We start from the raw sequence: 24,763 nt of genomic DNA on the forward strand, positions 1-24,763 counted from the left end.
TTTTTATACACAATTTTCTTTTTACACAATTTCTATGCACTGGATTTTTAAACACACAATTTTTGCTAACACAAATTTTTTTTCAATAGCAAAATCCTCGGTAATTCATCAACGAAACATCCGGGTTTCGGAGGTAATGTGATTCACACATGCCTCACAGCGGATCGGAACAGAAGAAATAAGCCCCTGACTGGAAGGATAGACCGAAGATCATCAATTTTACTATTACTTCTACTCTCAGGAGACACTGAACTAAACCGCGGACCAGTAACCACCCGGTAAATGTTGTCTCGCCTGGCAAAGCCTGGCAATGTTGTTGTCGGAGCGATGCTAAAGAGCTCTCCAACTACGCCAGCTCTCACTTGTTCATCACCACCCGAGCTCACCTGCGTTCCAGCGGTCGGTGGCACGACGGACGACTTCACCCCAATAATCGGTGCGGTCGGCAGCTCGGAGACGGAGAAAGACAGCTCAGACACCTCCAGGCAACTTTAACCCTTGACTAACACCCTCCCCCCTCCACATCCCACCTCCCCGGATTGGAAATAACCACATGTAAACAATCAAATGTATTTCTAATGTGTATACTTGTTCTTATGCTATCTGAACTCACTATGTTCTCTGCTCGCTGTACATATCCTACCAAGTCAGACCTACACTGTTTCAATGTCCATTTCTCTGATGATGCAATTGTTGATGACTGAAGTGCTGATATCAACCAAACCCTCCTCATCCCACCCCCCGGATTGTAAATAATGTAAATAATTCAATGTATATACTGTCGGAGGCAGATATTTACATATATCCGAATTTAAGTGTTACTTCTTCTATTTCATAGTCATATTTGAAAACAACTCGTGTTTTTCCATTTATTCTCTTTCTGTTTCTCTGCAAGTAAACTGTGTGTGTTAACCTTGATCTTTGGAATGTGTTTTGACTAGAGAGATAATGTGCATGTGTTTTGACTAGAGAGATGGAAGAGGGGAGAGGGTTTTGGGGTCGGGAAGACAGACCATCTTAGCGGCGCGATCCGAATGTTCTATGCTGTCTCTGTGAATGTATATCTGCAAAGCTTTGCAAATATATTACAAAATACCTATTCTGTCTCTGGTGGTTTTTCAACTCAGCTTTAAGTGTCGTAAAGAGCTTGGGAGCGACTTGTGACTTGAATTCCCTGGGAAGACTGGTCCAAAACGCAACAATACTCTGATGATTAACTTGTGTGATGACTGTATTATGATGATAGCATATATTTGTACCATGAATTGATATACGTGGACCCCGACTTAAACAAGTTGAAAAACTCATTGGGGTGTTACCATTTAGTGGTCAATTGTACGGAATATGTACTGAACTGTGCAATCTACTAATAAAAGTTTCAATCAATCAATCCATTCCATACATCCAGTGTCAAAAAAAAGCTTTCGCAATAGAGACACCAATGAATCTCCACACACACACCCTGTCGGAGATTTAAACATACCGTACATGTTTGCATCTCTGCCAGGACATCGCCCTTCCCACACATTAATTAGCAAGTCAATTAAAATGTACAGGTCATTAAACCTGTAATTACAATCATACTTTCCACAATTAAAATGTTTTGGTCGCATACGTTGCTTATTAATTTGGGTAACTGCCCATGTGACGTCAGCACATGCGATCACATATAAAGGATGCTCTCTGCCTCTTTGCTGCATCGTCTCATCCTCAGACATCAATCAGCGAAGGTAAGATTGCACACTTTTTTGAATATGTTCATTAAAGTTGCACTGGAATTTGAAACTAATTGCAAAAATGTGCAACTTTTCATAAAATAGCGCAGGCTTCTAATACATTTTCTTTCACTGCACAGATGGCTTTTTCTCCTCGGTTGTTGTTGCTTATGACTGCCGTCAGCGGACTTCTGGCAGGAAGTGTAAGTAAATGATATCACTGCTTCTTGTTTACCCCATAAAAACTCATGCTTCTAATATACCAGGGGTCGGCAACCTTTACCAGTCAAAGAGCCATTTTGACCAGTTTCACAAATTATAGAAAACAATGGGAACCGCAAAAATGTTTTGAAATTTTAAATGAAATGAAATGTAGGTCTAAGTGAGACCTACATAGAGGTTTTTGTTTCATGTCTTTCCGACTTTCCCAGTGGGAGTTACAGGCAGTTTTGTCATTTTTTTCTTCCTAAAGCAGTTTTTTCTGCGTTTTATAAAAGAATTGCGGTAGAGCACAATTTTTAGATTTGGGGTTAGGTTTTTTCATTAGATCGCAATTTTAGCCAGTCCTGATGTGTGTGTTCAGTTTGGTGAGTTTTGAAGCATGTTAAGAGGGTCAAATTACAGCTCAAAGAGGCAAAAGTGACTGTTTTTAGTACTTTTTTGTCTTGAAGGGGGAATTGCCAACTTCCTGTTGATTTTTGCCCGAGGATATACAATTATGAAAGGTAGGTGTAAGTCAGACCTACATACATAGGTGGATTAATGAACGGGCCTACCGGGCCCAGGCCCAGGGGGCCAGAGGCCCCAAGGGGCCAGGCCAACTTGGCCCCGCGGCCGCGACGCATGCAAAACTGCTTTTGCAAAAATAATAATCTTAGGCCCCAAGGGGCCAGGCCAACTTGGCCCCGCGGCCATGATCCATAGAGGGTCAGAGGCCCCAAGGGGCCAGGTCAACTTGGCCCCGCGGCCGCGACCCACAGAGGGCCAGAGGCCCCAAGGGGCCAGGCCAACATGGCCCCGCGGCCATGATCCATAGACGGTCAGAGGCCCCAAGGGGCCAGGTCAACTTGGCCCCGCGGCCACGACCCACAGAGGGTCATAGGCCCCAAAGGGCCAGGCCAACTTGGCCCCGCGGCTGCGACCCACAGAAGGCCAGAGGCCCCAAGGGGCCAGGTCAACTTGGCCCCGCGGCCACGATCCATAGAGGGTAAGAGGCCCCAACGGGCCAGGTCAACTTGGCCCCGCGGCCGCGACCCACAGAGGGCCTGAGGCCCCAAGGGGTCAGGCCAAATTGGCCCCGCGGCCACGATCCATAGAGGGCCAGAGGCCCCGAGGGGTCATGCCAACTTGGCCCCGATCCATAGAGGGTCAGAGGCCCCAAGGGGCCAGGCCAACTTGGCCCCGCGGCCACGATCCACAGAGGGCCAGAGGCTCTCAATCATTATTATCAAAGCTAATCCTCAAATTGGATCACACAACCTCACTCACATATTCTTTATCAATTATTAAAGGTTGTTTCTGAATTTTGATCACAGAACTTAATGCAAATATTCTTGATTGATTGGCAAAGCTCATTCTCAAATTTTGATTACACAACCTTACTCTGACAAATTATCATTATCAAAAAGCTCTATCTCGAATTTGGATCACAGAATCTCACTCAAGTATTCTTAGCTGTGCCCCTCCCCCATCGAGTCTTTCATAAACCGGTCTGTTCTTTTAGAATCTCCTCATTTGGTACTTTGAACTCGTGAGTGACTGCTCAAAATTTGGTTTCCTTTCCCTCAGTTCAGACTCAGAGATAATTTTCTAATCATTCCACAAGAAGTTTAACGCGCACACACACACGACACACACACACTTGAGTTGAGCATTACTTGGAAATTCTTATATTTTCCATTTTGCTGTTATTATCAGCATCTTCCCATTTTGTCCTTTTCTTTCAAAAAAGTTTACAGTCTGACATTTGTCACTGCTGTCAGTTAATAACTTTTTGGTCTTTGACCCATTTTGTCATTTTCTCGATTCGATCGTCACTGACCACTCTCTCCTGTCTGGCAGACATCGTTGCTGCCATCATAGCCAGCAAGCTGCCTGCAGATAGCAACATTTTGGTGTCCTTTGTGAAAATATTTAGAAAGTAGACAAAAGTACGCAAAGTTGTACAACTATTATCTTTATGATCTTTTTTTTTGTTTGTTTGTTTCTCTGTTACTGTGTGTGGCCAATTAAGCGACTTTTGGCCATACCTGGCTGGTGACATTTAGCGACTTTCTGGTTGTTGTTAAAATTAATAATAGCAACAGTTCTCTTCATCTTAATGCAATTTATTGTGTCTGTCTCTCCACATTTTGCCATTAGGTACTTTGAGCTCTTGTTGGTCAGTCACTTTAAGGTACATTGTTGCTGCCATCATAGCTAGCAAGCTGCCTGCAGATAGCGACATTTTGGTGTCCTTTGAGAAATATTAAGAAAGAAGACAAAAGTACAAGACATTGTACGATTACTATCTTTTTAAAAATTATTTGTTTCACTGTCAGTGTGATTGAGCGACTTTACCGCTAGATTTCGCGTCTTTTGGCCATACCTGGCTAGCGACTGAAAACATCATTTAGCGACTTTTTGATTGTGAAGATAAGTGGTAAAAGCAGATCTGCCTGTTGGTCTTCCCACATTTTGCCATTTGGTACTTTGCACTCTTGTTGGTCACTCCAAGGCATTTGTCCCTGCCTTCAGCTAGTCACTTGGCTCTTTTGGAATTTATTTCACTGTAATTGGCTCTCTCTTTCTCCTCAGTACAAATCAGTCTGTTCCCTTGCCATTCATCACTGACCACTCCGCTCTCCTGTCTGTCAGACATTGTTGCTGCATGCAGATAGCTTGGGGTCCTTAGTGAAAATATCAGAAGAGAAAAGTACACAATTATCTTAATCATCTTTTTTTATTCACTGTCAGTCCTTCAGTGAGTCCCAGTGTGTTGGCGATTAAGCAACGTTGGCATTCGATTTAGAGACTTTTGGCCATACATGACTGGCGACTCAAAACGTCATCTAGTGACTTTCGCTGTCTGAGTTTAGCATTGATTGGAAATCTGTTATCAGTTCTTATAGAAATCAGCTGATTTCTGCTTTTGACTGTTAATGCTAGATTGCTAGTTTTGAAAATTGCATCACTCACACACACACACACACACACACACACACACACACACACACACACACACACACACACACACACACACACACACACACACATGGTTGGTTAAGCTGTTGTGATAGGCAAAGAGCCAATGTGCACAGAAAGAAGGGAAATATGGATCATAAACGTCTAAGTGGAGGAGCTAGAAAAAAAATTCAGCAAGAAAAGAAAAAAAAGGAATCAGTTTTACTTGAGAGTGTTCCAAATATCTCCAGCTTCTTCAGTACAAAGACATCTGCTGAAAGCAATTCTATAAATGCTACTGCAAATTCAGCTAAGGTTAGCAATGCACCTGAGCTAGCATGTAGCTCCCAAGATCCTGAGACCACTACAACTGTACGCACTGAACCAAATGCTTCGGATGCTAATGATTCAACCAACTCAGCAGTAGCCAGTTGCTCGGATGAATGTGAGGTCACTGCACCTCTGGACAGCATAGAAAATTAGTTGAATCTTTTTTCAACACCATCTACAGTGACAACTCTACCTAGTGATCCCGCTAAATGGGCTGATACCCTCACTGAGTCAATGAAGGAAGTTCTTATTCAAAGAGGTGCAAAATCATTTCACAACCATCACAGCCATTATCCAGCTTCTGTGAGGAACAGTGGGCTAGGAGGCAAAACCCGATGCCTAAACAATGAACATTTTACTTCACACCTGCCCAATGGACAACGAGTACAAAGAGAGTGGATGATGTACTCTCCCTCTACTGGTAATGTTTACTGCTTTGCATGCAAACTGTTTTCCCCAAAAACGCATTCTTTTGTGACAGGCTATTGTGATTGGAAACACTCAGAAAGATTTGGTGAACATGAGCGAAGTGCTGAGCACATAACCTGCATGCAAGCAGTCTTGAACCGCGCCACAGGTGCCACAGTTGATGCAGACCTGTTCAAACAGTTTCAGGCAGAGAGCAGCTATTGGAGGCAGGTGTTACAAAGAGTTGTTGCAGTAATTAAATTCCTTGCAGAAAGGGGCCTTGCATTTAGGGGTAAAAATGAATCGTTAGGGTCTCCTCTCAATGGGAATTACCTTGGTATTCTGGAGGTCCTGGCTGAATTTGATCCCTTTCTAAAGGATCACATCAGAAAGTTTGGGCAGATGGGTCGAGGTAATACCTCATATCTGTCCTCCACCATTTGTGAGGAATTCATTGAATTGATGGGTGCAAAAACCAAACAGGCTATAGCAGATGAACTGCAAGCAAGCAAATACTACTCTATCATTGTGGATTCAACCCCAGATTTATCTCATGTGGACCAATTGACATTCATATTCCGTTTTGTTAGCAAAGAGGGCAGTGTTGTTGAACGCTTTGTGGGTTTTGAGCCCATTACTAGCCATACAGGTGAAAGTTTGGCTAACTGTGTCATGTCTGTGTTGGAAAATCTAGGGTTAGAGCTGTCAAATTGCAGGGGGCAGGCTTATGATAATGCCAGCAACATGTCAGGGAGGTATAATGGGTTGCAGGCTCACTTAAAGAAAAGCAACCCATTAATACACTATATTCCATGTGCAGCTCACTCTTTGAATTTGGTGGGAGTCAACAGCATTGACAGATGTGGAAATGAAGTCTATAAGTATTTTGACTTGATTCAGTCTATTTACAACTTCACAACTGCATCCACACACCGATGGGACAGGGTATTTGGCAATTCCAACATAGATCTCACACTTAAAGCTTTATCCAACACGCGTTGGAGTTGCCGTGCAGAATCTACCAAAGCACTGTGGCAGAACTACAGTAAAATAAGAGCAGCACTACAGGGTATTTCCACTGATGACACAGAGAAACGAGACACACAAACTGAAGCTGACAGTCTAGTGCGGAAGCTGGATTCACTTGAGATGGCCTTCATGGCAGGCTTTTGGGACACTGTTCTGTCCAGATTTCAGGCCACAAGTCTGCAACTTCAAAAATCAGACATGGACCTTGGTACAGCAGTTAGATTGCTGGAATCTCTGCGCACCTTTGTTCTCTCCCAAAGAGATCTATTTGATCATTTTGAGCAGAAAGCCTTAAACATGTTGGGTGGCACCACATCTTACAGGGCTGAACGGACGAAGAAACGTAAAAAGTTTGCTGATGAATCAGCATCCCCAGATGTTGTGCTTGAGGGAAGGCAACTGTTTCAAATAGAGACATTTATTGCCTCTATTGATCAACTGAGTTCAAGCCTTAATCACCATCTGGAGGCCTACAAACATCTGAACAATTTGTTCAGTGTCCTTTTCTCTTTGGATACAGAGTCCAATGCTTCAGTCCTTCACAAGGCCAAGATTCTCACTGAATCATACTCATCTGACCTCAATGAAAGTATTGGACAGGAGCTTATACAGTTCAAATCTTTTATACAGCTCAACAACACTGATGAGGAGAGGACCCCTTCAGGACTGCTCAAAACAATAATACATTTTGGACTACAGCCTATGTTTCCTAATACATACATTGCGCTACAGATTTTTCTCACTCTACCGGTCAGTAACTGTGAGGGAGAACGCTCATTCTCTCTTTTGTCAAGAGTCAAAAATGAGCTGCGCACAAGAATGACTCAGAAAAGATTAAATGCGTTATCTCTATTGGCAATTGAGAGTGAGCTGACAAGAGAGTTGGACTTCAATGATGTGGTGGATGATTTTGCGAAATTGAAAGCACGAAAGAAACCCCTTGCTTAAAGGTGCACTGTGTAAGATTTTTAGGTTGTTATTTCCAGAATTCACCCATTCACTAATGTTAGGCTACCTGTTTTCATGAATACTTACCACCACCATAAAATTCTAAGTATCCATTATGACTGGGAGAATTGCACTTTCGCCATTTCTGGGAACTGTCTGTCACCTGGATTCTGAAGATAGGATTGACTTTAGGCAAAAGCTTGGTGCTTTCTCTGGCAAACTGAACCTCAAGCTTCATTCTCTGCAGCTTTGCATTCTTGTTCAGACTTTCATCGACAAGGAACTTTTCAACTTCCCCACTATCGTGAAGGGGCCACCAAAAGATTTCAGTGTGTCCAGCATGTCTAGTCTCTTCTTCTCCTGTCTTTGAGCCATCTCTTGTTTCTCGTCAGCCCAACTCTCGAATTTTGCCTTCATGAGTTTACTCCAGTTGAGTTCAACCTCTCTTTTTGCTTGTGCTGCTGCCTTGAAACCTCTGAAGCTCCTGGCTCTTCTGTAAAATTATTGACCTATTGACTGCGTTCAGTGTGCCCAACTTCTTCAGTCTGTAGTCCACCTTGCCACATTGTCTCTCCATCCCAATGTTGTGCACAGGGGTGCCATCAATGTTACTAGCCTGTTCACTGACAGGGTCCATTGGGAAGGTCTCCTCATCCATCCCATAGTCCATCCTCTGCCTGGCCAGGACAGTCTTCAGATGGGGCAGCATGAGATCTGTCAGCTGCTTCACTTCATCCAAGTATTCGGCAGCCACGTCTGACACTGAGTTCAGGACATGTCCAGTGCCTGTCCAGCCACTATAGCATTCTTGCTGTCTACATCCAGATCTACCATGAAACTCTGTAGCACTTGCTCCATCTTCATATCGGCCTCCGCCAACCGCATCACTTTATTCATGGCACTGCTGAAGCCCAGTGTAGTGTGGGTGCCACAAAAGATCTGCCCTGCTGGTTTTTCCAAGTTGTTCATCTCTGCCAACAGCTTTGAAAAGCCTTTGTTGTGCTCTGTGCTGTCGGTCATATGTGCATCTACAAGTTTATAAACATCCTCCACATTGACTCCTCTGACCGACGCCAGTATTTCGAACCCCATATCCACTTGCATTTCTATGTCCTCAGTGGTCTCTCGGTGAATGGGTAAGTAAGACAGGCAGAGGAAATGGGCTATCTTGACCTGCATGCAGCCCTTGTACCATGAACTGGCCTACACCTTTCTTTGTGGTGCTCTCCGATGCATGTGTTATCATTTTACCTTTCTCCTTCTCCTCCTCAAGCTTTCCCACAAAATAGATACAGACTTTGAGCCTCAATTTGCTGCACAGCTGCCGTTATGCCAAAGTGTTTTCCTAAGATATTATTTTATTTTTAATGATAGAAGGGAGGAAAAGGGGGCAAAAATCATGTCCAATTTAGTTTTTTGGGTGGGGTGGGGGGTTTATTTCATGATAAGTACCAACTTCCAATACATAATATCTCTCAAATGACCCAATGCACCATCACTGAAGTGGGCGTAATCATTTTCCAAAATTTTTATTTTTAGGCCATTTATCCCCTCCCCCACCTGTGTCTGTGTGAAACCTGTGCTTGTCTGTGTGGTATACCTAATAGTGTGTGTGCAGTATGTGCACTCTTCTGTACAGTACAGTGTGCATGTCTGTTCACAGTATACAGTATTTCTTGCATAGTGCGTGCGTGTGTGTGCGCGTGCACGCGCGGGGTTGAGGGGCCAAGACCATGTCAGGCCCAGGGGGCCAAAATTTCTTAATCCGCCCCTGCCTACATAGAGGTTTTTGTTTCATGTCTCTCCGACCTTCCTAGTGGGAGTTACAGGCAGTCTAGTTTTTTTTTTTCCTAGGGAGCGCTAGAGCGCAATTTTTATTTTTGGGGTTTGGTTTTTTTATCAAAAAGCAATTTTCGCTAGGGGAGTCCTTATACAATGGGCCATGCGGGCCCTAATAACACTGCATACGAAGTTTTTTTTTTTGCTTTGTGCTATGTATAACCAGGGGTCTCAGACACGATGCCCACACCTTTATGTGGAATTTGAAAGCTTTAATGGCGCTTGTCAGCGTCATGCGTGCCATGATGGTACAGCATATAGCGCCCACTACAGTCAGCGTGCCTGATCAGCCACACGTTGTATGGGGCTCCCGCTTTGCTCACGTAAGCAACAGCATGGCATACTTGCTCAACAACCACACAGCTCACACTGACGGTGTCGGTATAAAAAAAAACCCACTTTAACACTCTTACTAATAATGCACCACACTGTGAACCCACACCAAACAAGAATGACAAACACATTTCGGGAGAACATCTGCACCGTAACACAACATAAACACAACAGGACAAATACCCAGAATTCCATGCAGCCCTAACTCTTCCGGGATACATTATACACCCCCGCTACCAAACCCCGTCCACCTCAACCGACGCACGGGGGGTTGATGTGTGAGGGAGCAGGGTTGGGGTGGGGGCGGGGTTTGGTGGTAGCAGGGGTGTATAATGTAGCCCGGAAGAGTCAGGGCTGCATGGGATTCTGGGTGTTTGTTCTGTTGTGTTTATGTTGTGGTAAGGTGCAGATGTTCTCCCGAAATGTGTTTGTCATTCTTGTTTGGTTTTTGTTCAAAGTGTGGCGCATTATTAGTAAGAGTGTTAAAGTTGTTTTATATGACCACCGTCAGTGTAACCTGTGTGGCTGCTGACCAAATATGCCTTGCTGTCACGTACGTGGGCAAGCAAAAGATGTATAATGTGTAACAAGTGTTGAGCTGGCACTCTGTTAATACAGATTGTAGAGGGCTCCAAATGTTGTACCATCATGGCACGCCCTTATTATAGCCGTAAGGGTGAATATTAATCCCGGGAGTTTTCTGCGAGAGGCACTGAAATCCGGAAGTCTCACGGGAATATTGGGGGGTTCAGCAAGTGAGCTGCTGAGCCGCATCAGAGTGATCAAAGAGCCGCATGCGCCTCCGGAGCCGCGGGTTGCCTACCCCTGTACTATACTGTATGTCAGTTCATCATTTGCAAATATATGTATAATATTCTATATATTAACAATGTTCTTTCCTTCTCCACAGTGGTCTTCTGCCATCAAGAAAGGTTGGTTGCTCATACTATTACAAGAATATTGATGGTTTTCATTGATAGCTAAACTCATTCATTGCCATATCTAAAATACTTACATTTATCGATCATGAACACTCTGACACCGCAGTAATCCTGTGCAAAGCAAACAACAGGTTACCCCAAAATGTACAACAATTATTTTCAACGGGCCACTTATGTTGGTATTACAAGCATATGGTATTCACAAAGCATAATAATACAACAACATGGAGATGACGGAGGCGCTGGCTTTTTGCCGCCTGAGTATTTTTGACTGATATCTAGGGACTGACTTCCCGTTTTAGCTGTATCCTGAACTTCACTTCAAACTTTAACAAATGACTTCCTGATAGCTGCTGACCAGGGATTAGACTTGGATAAATGTTATTGATCCACAAGGGAAATTGTTCCACACAGTACCTCAGTTACAAAGGATGAAATCACTTCTCATCCTCCTGGCCCTTACTAGCCTTTGACGCTATCGACCATAATATTCTTCTCCGTCATCTCCAGCACATTGTCGGATTTTATGACACCGCTCCAGACTGGTTTTTCTCTAGACTGGTTTTTCTCTAGGTCAGGTTCAAACACTGAACCATCTATTAAACGAGACAAGAAGCAAGGAATTGAGCAGAGACAGAGTTGAATTTTGCTCATGAGGAGAAACGCATTGGGCTGAACACTTAGTTACAGTTTCACCCTACGCTCTAAGGTACAGCCCCCGCGCTCCTCTATTTATTCAAGAGTTCCCTAGTTAACATCACTGAGGCTGCTTCTGAAGGGAGGGGTAATGCAAGCAGCCCCAGTAGACACAATACGTGATTATTCGTGATTTCACCCTGTCTCTGTTTTGTCTGCGTTGAGGTACTCAAAGTCCGTCCTTGGCTGTCAGCAGGCAGGGTCTGGAAATAAACTGCTGCTGCGAGACAACTCGCAATGGAAGATTACAAGTTGTGTGCCATTGCACAGATAGAACAGTACAACTTGACCACAATAGATAATAACTATAGCAACGGCCTTTAAGCGTAAGAGTTGTGTGATAACTTATACATAATTATTCTAACACTCAAGGTCGGTCCTTGGTCCTCTGCCCCTCTGTTACAAATCTGGGAGTGCTTTATAAACAAAATGCATTATTATTGTCACCATCATTAATATAATAACTGCTGAAGAACAGTGGCTAATAACAATATCAGACACTTTCATGGGACAAGTGTAGGATCAAATAGGCTTTGCTTCTTCCTACTCCTTTTTTGACTTGTTAAATTGTTACATGTAAGTGTGATTGTTTATTGAACAAGTTGCAAATGAATACATGTATTGATTGTGTAGCAGATGATTGCTGCCCTAAGGACTGGACTCAGTTGGACAAGCGTTGTTTCATCTTCCAAAACTATGAGGTTGACTTTAATCAAGCAGAGGTAGGGGAAGTGGTAGAAAACACACAAATAAACAGTTGGTGTAATGTGCTGTCCTAAAAAGTGGTAATTTGAGGGTTGTGATGATGCCTCTTTATACAGTCATAGTCCTTTGGCCTTTATGATATGAAATTACATCATGTTCAAATGTGTGCCCATCAGATCGTCTGCAAAATTATCGGCGGGAACCTGGTGTCCATTCACAGCAATCTGGAGAACGAAGTTGTTCGACAATTGATTTTTGAAGCGACTGGCGAAAACAGTCTCACCTGGATCGGATTCACTGACGCAGTAGAGGTAAAACATTCACCAACACAATAACGCTACACGATGTGCTGAGAAACAAGTCTTCAAGTACCATATTTCATATTGACCCCAAAGTCTCTAAATCAGGGGTGTCCAGACTAATCTAGCAGTTTTACTCTCAATCTGCTTCACTGTCCTTCATTCCAAGGATTGGAAAAGCAAAGTTATGACCGTCTCTAACTATAAACTACAGATAGTGAGTAAGACACCAGGTGTTTTGATCAGATCTTACAGGGGTTCACTAAGGCATTCAATACGGCAACCAGCGGTGGGGAGGCTGATAACACGAATCTTTGCTCATAACCTAAAGCATACCATCCATCCATCCATCCATCTTCTTCCGCTTATCCGAGGTCGGGTTGCGAGGGCAGCAACCTAAGCAGGGAAGCCCAGACTTCCCTCTCCCCAGCCACTTCGTCCAGCTCTTCCTGTGGGACCCCGAGGCGTTCCCAGGCCAGCCAGGAGACATAGTCTTCCCAACGTGTCCTGGGTCTTCCCCGCGCCCTCCTACTGGTCGGACGTGCCCTAAACACCTCCCTAGGGAGGCGTTCGGGTGGCATCCTGACCAGATGCCCGAACCACCTCATCTGGCTTCTCTCGATGTGGAGGAGCAGCGGCTTTACTTTGAGCTCCTCCCGGATGGCAGAGCTTCTCACCCTATCTCTAAGGGAGAGCCCCGCCACCCGGCGGAGGAAACTCATTTCGGCCGCTTGTACCCGTGATCTTGTCCTATCGGTCATAACCCAAAGCTCATGACCATAGGTGAGGATGGGAATGTAGATCGACCGGTAAATTGAGAGCTTTGCCTTCCGGCTCAGCTCCTTCTTCACCACAACGGATCGATACAGCGTCCGCATTACTGAAGACGCCGCACCGATCCACCTGTCGATCTCACGATCCACTCTTCCCTCACTCGTGAACAAGACTCCGAGGTACTTGAACTCCTCCACTTGGGGCAAGATCTCCTCCCCAACCCGGAGATGGCACTCCACTCTTTTTTTTTTCTTCCTAAAGCATACCAATTAGCAAAAAGACAGCTTGTATCCTGAAAACCTCCCATCCATCCATCCATCCATCCATCCATCTTCAACCGCTTATCCGGAATCGGGTCGGGACCCCCAGACTTCCCTCTCCAGAGCAACATTAGCAACTTCCTCCTGCTGGATCCCAAAGCGTTCCCACGCCAGAGAGGAGATGTAATCCCCCCCATCTGGTCCTTGGCCTGCCCCGGGGTCTCCTCCCAGTGGGAAGTGCAACGAGGACCTCCCTAGGGAGACGCTCGTGAGGCATCCGCACGAGATGCCCGAACCACCTAAGCTGGCTCCTTTCCAAGCAAAGGAGCAGTGGCTCTACTCCGAGTCTCTCTCGGGTGACTGAACTTCTCACCCTATCTCTAAGGGAGATGCCAGCCACCCTTCTGAGAAAACTCATTTTGGCCACTTGTATCCGCGATCTTATTCTTTCGGTCATGACCCACACTTCATGACCATTAGGTGAGAGTAGGAGTGTAGATAGCTCGGTAGACCGAGTGCTTTGCCTTCTGGCTCAGCTCCCAAGTACCTCCCAAGTATCCCCAACAAAGTACCACTACAGTCTTGTTGCTATACAGAAAATACGTGTTCCTGTACGCTAATTTGGTGCTCATTTCCAGCTGTAAATGATAATAATAATAATATTGGATTGGCTTCTCAATCCCCCTGTACAGTGCAGGACTGACGATGCATACTCAAAATTGTTGTCAATAAATGTGTCTTCTAGGAGGATTCCTTTCTTTGGACCGATGGCTCAGATGTGGATTTTACCGACTGGGCAAATGGTCGCCCTAACAACAATGGAGAACAGGACTGTGCAATAATCAACTTCAGAAGAGGTATCAATACACTTTGTCATTAATAGTTAGATAAGTCAACGTGGAGTAATAATTCTGAAAATCATACAGTAAATTCACCCTCTAAAAAATGTAGTCTTGGTATACTACACGTACACTGACATATTTGTTTGTGTTTACTTGCAGATGATGAGTGGAACGATATCGATTGCACGCTGTTAAGACCTTTTTTCTGTGCCATGGATCTGAAACTTCACCGTTAAGATCCCCCATGATATCTTCTAGTGTTTTCCACTGTCTGGGTTAGACCGCTAAAACAACTTCTTTACGCTAATTTCTCTTTGCTTACATTATTTCAAGAACGTCTCATTTATAAGTTTACAAAGATTGGTCTAAGATCCCCTTTAGCTGACCACATAGATTCTACTTATTTACTAGACATATCAATGTTAGTGGTGAGTTGGATAGTTTTAGGTAATTAGTTCCATTCTTTCATGCATTCTTTCCTTCTATTCACTTCTGCACAAGCTCTATTCCCTATGGATTCAAGATGAAGAAGAAAAAAAACATCCACCTGGACTTTGGCTGGAAACGACATACTGTACCATCTTAGAATGTGAACATAGCGTTTTGATAAGGTGACAAACAATAAAGGCATATCTTCAGACACAATGCTATGGTTCATTTAAGTGTGCAGAGCAGTGGTTCTTCACCTGGGTTCGATCAAACCCTAGGGGTTTGGTGAGTCAGCCTCAGGGGTTCGGCGAAGCCTCCGCCGCGGAGGTCAGGACACACCCGACTCATCGTGTAAATAAAAACTTCTCCCTATCGGCGTATTATGGATACCCCCAAACAATGTTCCCTCTAACTCAGTGGCCTAGTGGTTAGAGTGTCCGCCCTGAGATCGGTAGAATGTGAGTTCAAACCCCGGCCGAGTCATACCAAAGACTATAAAAATGGGACCCATTACCTCCCTGCTTGGCACTCAGCATCAAGTGTTGGAATTGGGGGTTAAATCACCAAAAATTAATCCCGGGCGCGGCACCACTGCCCACTGCTCTCCTCACCTCCCAGGGGGTGATAAAGGGTGATGGGTCAAATTCAGAGGACACTTTTCACCACACCTAGTGTGTGACAATCATTGGTACTTTAACTTAGATTGATTGAGACTTTTATTAGTAGATTGCACAGTGAAGTACATATTCCATACAATTGACCACTAAATGGTAACACCCGAATAAGTTTTTCAACTTGTTTAAGTCGGGGATTCATGATACAGATATATACTATTTTCATAATACAGTCATCTCACAAGATAATCATCACAGTATATAAATTGAAATATTTACATTATTTACAATCCAGGGTGTGGGATATGGAGGGGGGGGGGGGGGGGGGGGGTTAAGTTTGGTTGGTATCAACAATTCAGTCATCAACAATTGCATCATCAGAGAAATTGACATTGAAACAGTGTAGGACTGACTTGGTAGGATATGTACAGCAAGTATTGGACACAGACAGAGAGATCAGAAATTATAAGAAAAAGTGACTACATTTGATTGTTTACATTTGATTATTTACAATCCGAAGAGGTATGATGAGGAAGGGAGGGTGTTAGTTTAGGGTTGAAGTTGCCTGGAGGTGTTCTTTTAGTGCGGTTTTGAAGGAGGATAGAGATGCACTTTCTTTTACACCTGTTGGGAGTGCATTACACATTGATGTGGCAAAGAAAGAGAATGAGTTAAGACCTTTGTTAGATCGGAATGTGGGTTTAACGTGGTTAGTGTAGCTCCCCCTGGTGTTGTGGTTATGGCGGTCATTTACGTTAAGGAAGTAGTTTGACATGGGTGTAGCGGATTTTATAGACTAGGCTCAGTGCAAGTTGTTTTACTCTGTCCTCCACCCTGAGCCAGCCCACTTTGGAGAAGTGGGTAGGAGTGATGTGTGATCTGGGGTGGAGGTCTAGAAGTAATCTGACTAGCTTGTTCTGGGATGTTTGGAGTCTAGATTTGAGGGTTTTGGAGGTGCTACGGTACCAGGAGGTGCATGCGTAATCGAAAAAGGGTTGAACGAGAGTTCCCGCCAGAATCCTCATGGTGCTTTTGTTGACCAGAGAGGAGATTCTATAGAAAAATCTCGTTCGTTGGTTGACCTTTTTGATTACCCTGGTTGCCATTTTATCACAGGAAAGATTAGCCTCTAGAATTGAACCTAGGTAGGTGACCTCATCCTTCCTGGTAATAACAATGTCACCCACTTTTATAGTGAAGTCATTGACTTTCTTAAGGTTGATGTGGGACCCAAACAGGATGGATTCCGTTTTACCCAAGTGTATGGATAGCTTGTTGTCAGCGAGCCAGGTGCAAATTCTACAGAGTTCAGCACTGAGGATTTTCTCCACCTGTGACTTGTCCTTGCCGGATACCAGCAGGGCCGAGTCATCCGCAAACAAAAACAATTCACAGTCGCATGCCAATGACATGTCGTTTATGTATATTAGGAACAGTAAAGGCCCCAATATACTGCCTTGGGGGACTCCACAGTTTACTGAGAGGGGGGGACACACAATGCCGTTCAATTCAACAACCTGTTTCCTCCCCTCCAAGTAAGATTGCATCCAGCTCGATGAGGTTTTATCAAATCTGATTGCTCTGAGCGTATCCAACAGTATAGCGTGGTTAACGGTGTCAAAGGTCTTCTGAAGGTCCAGCATGACCATGCCGCGGTATTTGCCCGCGTCCACCTCATGTTTGATGTGGTCGGTCAGATAGAGAAGGCATGTGTCAGTGGAGTGGTTAGTTCTGAAGCCGGATTGGAATTTGTACATGAGTTTATTTGTGGCAAGGTAACTATCGACCTGTTCATAAACTATTTTTTTCCATTACTTTCGAAATGGAACTGAGAATAGAAACAGGTCGGTAGTTGCCAGGTTCTAATTTGCTTATGTGCACACTGTGGCCACACCAGCAGCACACCTGTCCCAAACCTGACTAAATACCAAGTTAATGACGCCAAAAGGGACAAGCGGTAGAAAATGGATGGATGGATAGATGTTTTATTATTATAATCAAATGACAGCAGTCATTTCCATGGGATTATTTTCTAAAATAAGTGTTTTGGCCCACTTACAATGACAGTAACACAACATATTGTTTTTCATGAGCTGCGTACTAGTATTGTATGTCTGGGTGGGGGGGTCCTGCTTTGGAAATAATTTGCGTCCCAGGCCAGCCGGGATATATAGTCTTCCCAACGTGTCCTGGGTCTTCCCCGTGGCCTCCTACCGGTCGGACGTGCCCTAAACACCTCCCGAGGGAGGTGTTCGGGTGGCATCCTGACCAGATGCCCGAACCACCTCATCTGGCTCCTCTCGATGTGGAGGAGCAGCGGCTTTACTTTGAGCTCCCCCTGGATGACAGAGCTTCTCACCCTATCTCTAAGGGAGAGCCCCGCCACCCGGCGGAGGAAACGTGATCTTGTCCTTTCGGTCATGACCCAAAGCTCATGACCATAGGTGAGGATGGGAACGTAGATCGACCGGTAAATCGAGAGCTTTGCCTTCTGGCTCAGCTCCTTCTTCACCACAACGGATCGATACAGCGTCCGCATTACTGAAGACGCCGCACCGATCCGCCTGTCGATCTCACGATCCACTCTTCCCTCACTCGTGAACAAGACTCCGAGGTACTTGAACTCCTCCACTTGGGGCAAGATCTCCTCTCCAACCCGGAGATGGCACTCCACCCTTTTCCGGGCAAGAACCATGGACTCGGACTTGGAGGTACTGATTCCCATCCCAGTCGCTTCACACTCGGCTGCGAACCGATCCAGTGAGAGCTGAAGATCTTGGCCAGATGAAGCCATCAGGACCACATCATCTGCAAAAAGCAGAGACCTAATCCTGCAGCCACCAAACCAGATCCCCTCAACGCCTTGACTGCGCCTAGAAATTCTGTCCATAAAGGTTATGAACAGAATCGGTGACAAAGGGCAGCCTTGGCGGAGACCAACCCTCACTGGAAACGGGTCCAACTTACTGCCAGCAATGCGGACCAAGCTCTGACACTGATTATACAGGGAGCGAACCGCCACAATAAGACAGTCCGATACCCCATACTCTCCGAGCACTCCCCACAGGACTTCCCGGGGTGTACGGTCGAATGCCTTCTCCAAGTCCACAAAGCACATGTAGACTGGTTGGGCAAACTCCCATGCACCCTCAAGGACCCTGCCCAGAGTATAGAGCTGGTCCACGACCAGGACGAAAACCACACTGTTCCTCCTGAATCCGAGGTTCGACTATCCGGCGTAGCCTCCTCTCTAGTACACCTGAATAGACCTTACCGGGAAGGCTGAGGAGTGTGATCCCACGATAGTTAGAACACACCCTCCGGTTCCCCTTCTTAAAGAGAGGAACCACCACCCCAATACTATTAGTATTTATTTAATATAATAACATCATTTCATGATTAATATTTATAAATTAAGATTAAATTAAGAAAAAAACATTTTATTTTTCACTAAAGAAGGGTTCGGTGAAAGCGCATATGAAACTGGTGGGGTTCAGTACCTCCAACAAGGTTAAGAACCACTGGTGTAGAGTCAGTGCAGTTTGAGAGTTGTACCATTGCTGATACTATGATGAATAGATATGGGCAATATATGGTACTACACTGTGTATAAATCTATAGGGAAGTAACAATATGAACATTTCATATCACTGTTATTGTCACCAAAATGATCAGGATTATCATCGTTTTCACAGTATTGTTAAATCGGAGCAAAACGTACTCATGAACACCTTAACCAAGTTTTATTCAAAATAATCAAATACAATGAATAAGTAGTGACACAAAATACTTTATTGGAAGAAGAAATATGTTCTATAACATACTTGCCAACCCTCCCGGAAACCTCCCGGAACAAATTTTCTCCTGAAAATCTCCTAAAATTCAGGCCACTTTCCCACAATATAAACAGCGTACCTGCCCAATGACGTTAAAACTGTAGAATGATTGAGGGCGAGTTCTTGGTTTCTTATATGGGTTTATTGTTAGGCAGTTTCATTAACGTCCTCCCAGCGCGGCAACAACACACAACAACAGCAGTCACGTTTTCGTCTACCGTAAAGCAGTTCGTCTGCCGTATTATTATTATTATTAGCCTTTATTTAACCAGGTAAAATCCCATCTTTTCCAAGGGAGACCTGGCCAAGAGGACAGCAGCAAGGTTACATTAAAAACAATAAACAAACACATAAAACATCGCATTTACAACATTAAAACTTGCTCACATGACACATGTGCATACAGACAAGGTAGACTGCAGTCCTTTCACAGAAGCTGTAAACTCATTCAACGTAACTAGGGTTTGAAGTTTAATATTCGATTGTAGGTTATTATAAGCCTTCGGTGCTGAAAACCTAAATGCTTTCTTGCCCAGTTCAGTTCTTTCTTTCTTTCTTTCTTTCTTTAGTTTATTTGGAACATGAACACACTTACATCATAATACATCACACAATTTCATATCATTTCATTTTACATCATGCCCGAAAAGGAGTAGGAAGAAGCAAAGCTTATTTAATCCTACCCCTTTCCCACTTCAAGCGTTTACAAATATATAGAATCATTTACTGACCTTTTTATATAATAAAATAACATCTATGAATTAGTATACAACAGTTTTGTAATATGTAATTAATTAATTAATTCAGTCATTATTAACATACTGAGATGAAGAATATCTTATTTTCAATAAGGTTGAAAGTATTTCTCATAATTCTTCTTTTTTGTACTCTGTAAGCACTATTATTTTGAACAACCTCTTAAACTGGATCATATCAGTACAATTTTTAACTTCTTTACTTAATCCATTCCATAATTTAATTCCACATACTGATATGCTAAAAGTTCTAAGTGTTGTACGTGCATATAAATGTTTTAAATTATTTTTTCCTCTAAGGTTATATTTCTCCTCTTTAGTTGAGAAGAATTGTTGTACATTCTTTGGTAGCAGGTTATAGTTTGCTTTGTACATCATTTTAGCTGTTTGCAATTTTACCAAATCACCAAACTTTAATATTTCTGACTTAATAAATAAAGGGTTTGTGTGTTCTCTATATCCAACATTATGTATTATTCTAACCGATCTTTTTTGTAACACGGTTAGCAAATGTAGCGCACATTTGTAGTTATTTCCCCATATTTCTGCACAATAACTCAGATATGGTAACACTAGCGAGCAGTAGAGAATATGTAGTGATTTTTGGCCCAGGACATATTTTGCTTCATTCATTATTGAAATGTTTTTTGCCACCTTATGTTGTATGTTTTGTATATGAGATTTCCAGTTCATTTGATCATCTATTAATACTCCCAAAAATCTAGTTTCTTTTACCCTTTCTATGTCTACTTCGTCTATTTGTATTTGTGTATGATGCTCTTTTCTACTATTACCAAATAGCATTATTTTAGTTTTACTGAGATTCAAAGATAGTCTGTTTTTGTCAAACCATCTTTTTAATTTGTTCATTTCTTCTGTTATTATTTGTATTATCTTCTGTGTGCTCTCTCCTGAACAGAAAGCAGTTGTGTCGTCTGCAAATAAAACCAACTTTAAGTCCTTCTTAACCTTACAAATGTCGTTTATATAAAGATTGAACAATCTTGGTCCCAGTATTGACCCCTGGGGTACACCACAGGATATATCTAGCCGAGTTGACATATTTTCACCCATCTTTACATATTGCTTCCTGTTGGTTAAATAACTTCTTACCCAATTCAATACCAAACCTCTGATGCCATATCGTTCTAATTTTCGTATTAAAATATCATGATTAATTGTGTCAAATGCTTTTGTTAAGTCCATGAATACTGCGGCCGCACATTCTTTACCATCTATTGCATTGGTAATTTCCTCTGTTATTTTGGTTAGTGCTATTGATGTTGAGATATTTGCTCGGAATCCATATTGGTTCTCCACAAGCGTCCCACTTTTGTTAATAAATAAATCTAATCGACTATTGAATAATTTTTCCAAGATTTTGGAGAATTGTGGAAGTAATGAAACTGGTCTGTAGTTAGTAAACTGGTGTACGTCTCCATTCTTATAAATTGGTACGACTTTTGCAATTTTCATTATATCAGGGAATTTACCGGTTAAAAATGATACATTGGTGATATATGTCAGAGGTTCTGAAATGTCTTGTATAACCTTTTTTATCGTTACCATATCTATTCCATGACAGTCGGTTGAGGTCTTGGATTTACAATTTTTTACAATTTTGATTATTTCTTCTTTTGTTACACTTTTAAGAAACATGGAATTGGGATTTCTGTCTATGAGCTCACTCAAGGCCTCAACTGACCCATCATCTGCATTTGGAATTCTTTGATCCAGATTTTTTCCGATATTAACAAAATAATCATTGAAACGTTCAGCTATTTGGTTCATATTGTCATTTTTTGTATTTCCATCTAGAAAGTACTGGGGGTAATCTTTCTTAGCACCATTTTTAATGATGCTATTTAGGATGGCCCATGTTGCTCTCATGTTGTTTTTGTTCTTGTTTAATAATTGACTGTAGTATTCCTTCTTACATGTTCGTAGTATACCAATTAGTTTGTTTTTATATTTCTTATACTTATTTTCTGCCTCTATAGATCTCTGTGTTCTTACTTTGGGGACGACAAATTGCAGAACATTCATTGAACGAAGATTGTGACTTCCTTGTTTCTTTGTTAAAAGACAAGACAGATAAGATGGAGTGATACCCAGAATGGTTTTGTAGATGAAAACATACCAATGATTGAGGCGTCGAGCACATAAAGATGTCCAGTTAACCATTGAGTATAACTTGACTTAGTATTTCATATATATATATATATATATATATATATATATATATATATATATATATATATATATATATATATATATATATATATATATGAAATACTTGACTTGGTGAATTCTAGCTGTAAATATACTCCTCCCCTCTTAGCCACGCCGCTAACCACACGCCCCCACGCCCCCCCCCAGAGGGGATGTTTGTGTGTAAGTGCCTGGAAAAACATCAGATATAGGTCGTAACTGAAATATTGGCGTTAAGCTAAACATGTAGTCTCTTCTCACGGTTAGGGCTATCACCTTTGCATACCGAGGTCCGATTGTATTGCCTCATCTCCCAAGAGAACTAATCCAGTCCATATGCAAATGTCCAACTAAGGGACCCTATTTAATTATGTGCTCAAACTGAAAAACTGATGGTTCGCTTTCTCCAAGATGAATATAAACATTCACCATATGCAAAACATAATGAGTTAATTAATTCCAGTCAGAGACTTATTTGCTAAAGTTCCCTTTCTGTAATGTTTTGACGTATTTATACTTGGACAATAGTATCTATCATGTTTTTTTTGCAGAAAAAAATGGTCTTCTAGGTTCAAACGACGTATTGACATTCTACATTGTGAGCTCAAATGCTGAATGAGAAGAATACATATTCAAAGACTGATAACTGATAAAACAAATGAATGAAACTCCAACTCTTGTTATAGAAATGACTATAAGAGTTTGAAAGTCAGTTTTTGACACCTGTGTGGTCTTCAACACGTGCCGAGCAGTCGGATTTCACGGAACTGAAACAAGGCGACCCACCAGCTGAAGCAGCCCGGTAAAACTGTGTTAATGCCGGCTGCTGATGTCGTCGACGTGATCGTGGAGTTTTGTACTGTTGCATCAGACCAGTCTTCCTCTCATGGAATAAAAGTCACTGGTCAATCCCACGTTCTTTTGGATGACATATATGTTGAGTAAGAAGGACCATCAAGACAGAATAGGAATATTACCAAGTTTTACTAAAGCTTTAGGAGACCAGTCCTTACAATGCGGTAATAGCGGCATCAAGAAGCGGTCTAATAATCAAACGGAAAAAGTCAGCTTATTTAGTACGAAAACAGCCCCCTACCGCCCAGAAAGGAATACAGTCTCATTGTTCTAAACAGGTTGCAAAAAAGTTAGTCCGGGTTGGGGAGGACATCTTGCCCCAAGTGTACCTCGGAGTCTTGTTCACGAGTGAGGGAAGAGTGGATCGGTGCGGTGTCTTCACTAATGCGGACGCTGTATCGATCCGTGGTGGTGAAGAAGGAGCTGAGCCGGAAGGCAAAGCTCTCAATTTACCGGTCGATCTACGTTCCCATCCTCACCTATGGTCATGAACTTTGGGTTATGACCGAAACGACAAGATCACGGGTACAAGCGGCCGAAATGAGTTTCCTCCGCCGGGTGGCGGGTCTCTCCCTTAGAGATAGGGTGAGAAGCTCTGCCATCTGGGAGGAGCTCAAAGTAAAGCCGCTGCTCCTCCACATCGAGAGGAGTCAGATAATGTGGTTCGGCCATCTGGTCAGGATTCCACCCGAACGCCTCCCTAGGGAGGTGTTTCGGGCACGTCCGACCGGTAAAGGGCCACGGGGAAGACCCAGGACACGTTGGGAAGACTATCTCTCCCGGCTGGCCTGGGAACGCCTCGGGATCCCCCGGGAGGAGCTGGACGAAGTAAGGCTGGTGCCTCCGCGACCCGACCTCGAATAAGCGGAAGAAGATGAATGGTTGTTCTAAACAGATAAGTTAAAAAGGGAGTACATCATACTCCAAATACACATTCCAACGCCTTCAAGGTAAAGCACAAGAGTTTACTTGCGGACATAGGATACAAGAACAGAGTGTACACATGGGGAAAATATTAGCTGCTTTAAACATAATGGATAGAAGGAAAGAAAGAATGCATGCAAGAATGGAACTAACATTGACATGTCTAGTAAATAAGTAGAATCTGTGGGATCAGCTAAAGGGGATCTTAGACCAATCTTTGTAAACTAATCACTGAAACATGCTTGAAATAATGTAAGCAAAGAGCAATTAGCCTAAAGAAGTTGTTTTAGCGATCTAACACAGACAGTGGAAAACACTAGAAGATATCAGGGGGGATCTTAATGGTGAGGTTTCAGATCCATGGCACAGACATAAGTTCTTGACCTAATGCATGGGATATCATTCCACTGATCATCTGCAAGTAAACACAAACAAGTATGTCAGTGTACGTGTAGTATGCCAAGACTACATTACTGCACGTTGACTTATGTAACTGTTAATGACAAGGTGTATTGATACCTCCTCTGAAGTTGATGTTTACACAGTTCTGGTTTCCATTGTTGTTAGGACGGTTGTTTGCCCAGTCGGTGAAATCCACAACTGAGCCGTCGGTCCAAATAAAGGAACCCTCCTAGAAGACACATTTATAGACAACAATTCTGAGTATGCGTCGTCAGTGTTGCACTGTACAGGGCAGTGGTGTTAAAGTCAAGGCCCGCGGCCACCAATTAATCATCCATGGCTCCTTGATTAGTGTTAGAGCCGGCCCGCAGGCCACAGCCGCCTGCCGCTGTTTTGTACGCACCGATACTCCATCAGGTGTTGGCGCTAGGAATTTTTCAAAATGGGGTCCCGGTC

General features: G+C 43.1%; 1 protein-coding gene and 1 long non-coding RNA gene across 2 annotated transcripts; one reads left to right on the forward strand and one right to left on the reverse strand.

Moving 5' to 3' along the window:
- The first annotated feature begins 327 nt into the window (after positions 1 to 327).
- On the forward strand, positions 328 to 14,913 carry LOC133572369 (galactose-specific lectin nattectin-like). Its single transcript, XM_061925306.1, has 7 exons — positions 328 to 485; positions 1,676 to 1,730; positions 10,675 to 10,696; positions 12,035 to 12,123; positions 12,283 to 12,417; positions 14,185 to 14,296; positions 14,441 to 14,913. Exons 1-7 carry the CDS (start codon positions 328 to 330, stop codon positions 14,515 to 14,517), a joined length of 648 nt encoding a protein of 215 aa, XP_061781290.1. The 3' UTR covers positions 14,518 to 14,913.
- Positions 14,914 to 23,925: 9,012 nt separating this feature from the next.
- Positions 23,926 to 24,541, reverse strand: LOC133571804 (uncharacterized). Its single transcript, XR_009810452.1, has 2 exons — positions 24,425 to 24,541; positions 23,926 to 24,320 (listed from the first exon to the last, which is right to left on the reverse strand). It is a non-coding gene; the product is annotated as an uncharacterized lncRNA (long non-coding RNA).
- Positions 24,542 to 24,763: the final 222 nt, after the last annotated feature.

Source organism: Nerophis lumbriciformis, linkage group LG29 (assembly GCF_033978685.3).
Source record: "Nerophis lumbriciformis linkage group LG29, RoL_Nlum_v2.1, whole genome shotgun sequence".
Lineage (NCBI taxonomy): Eukaryota > Metazoa > Chordata > Actinopteri > Syngnathiformes > Syngnathidae > Nerophis > Nerophis lumbriciformis.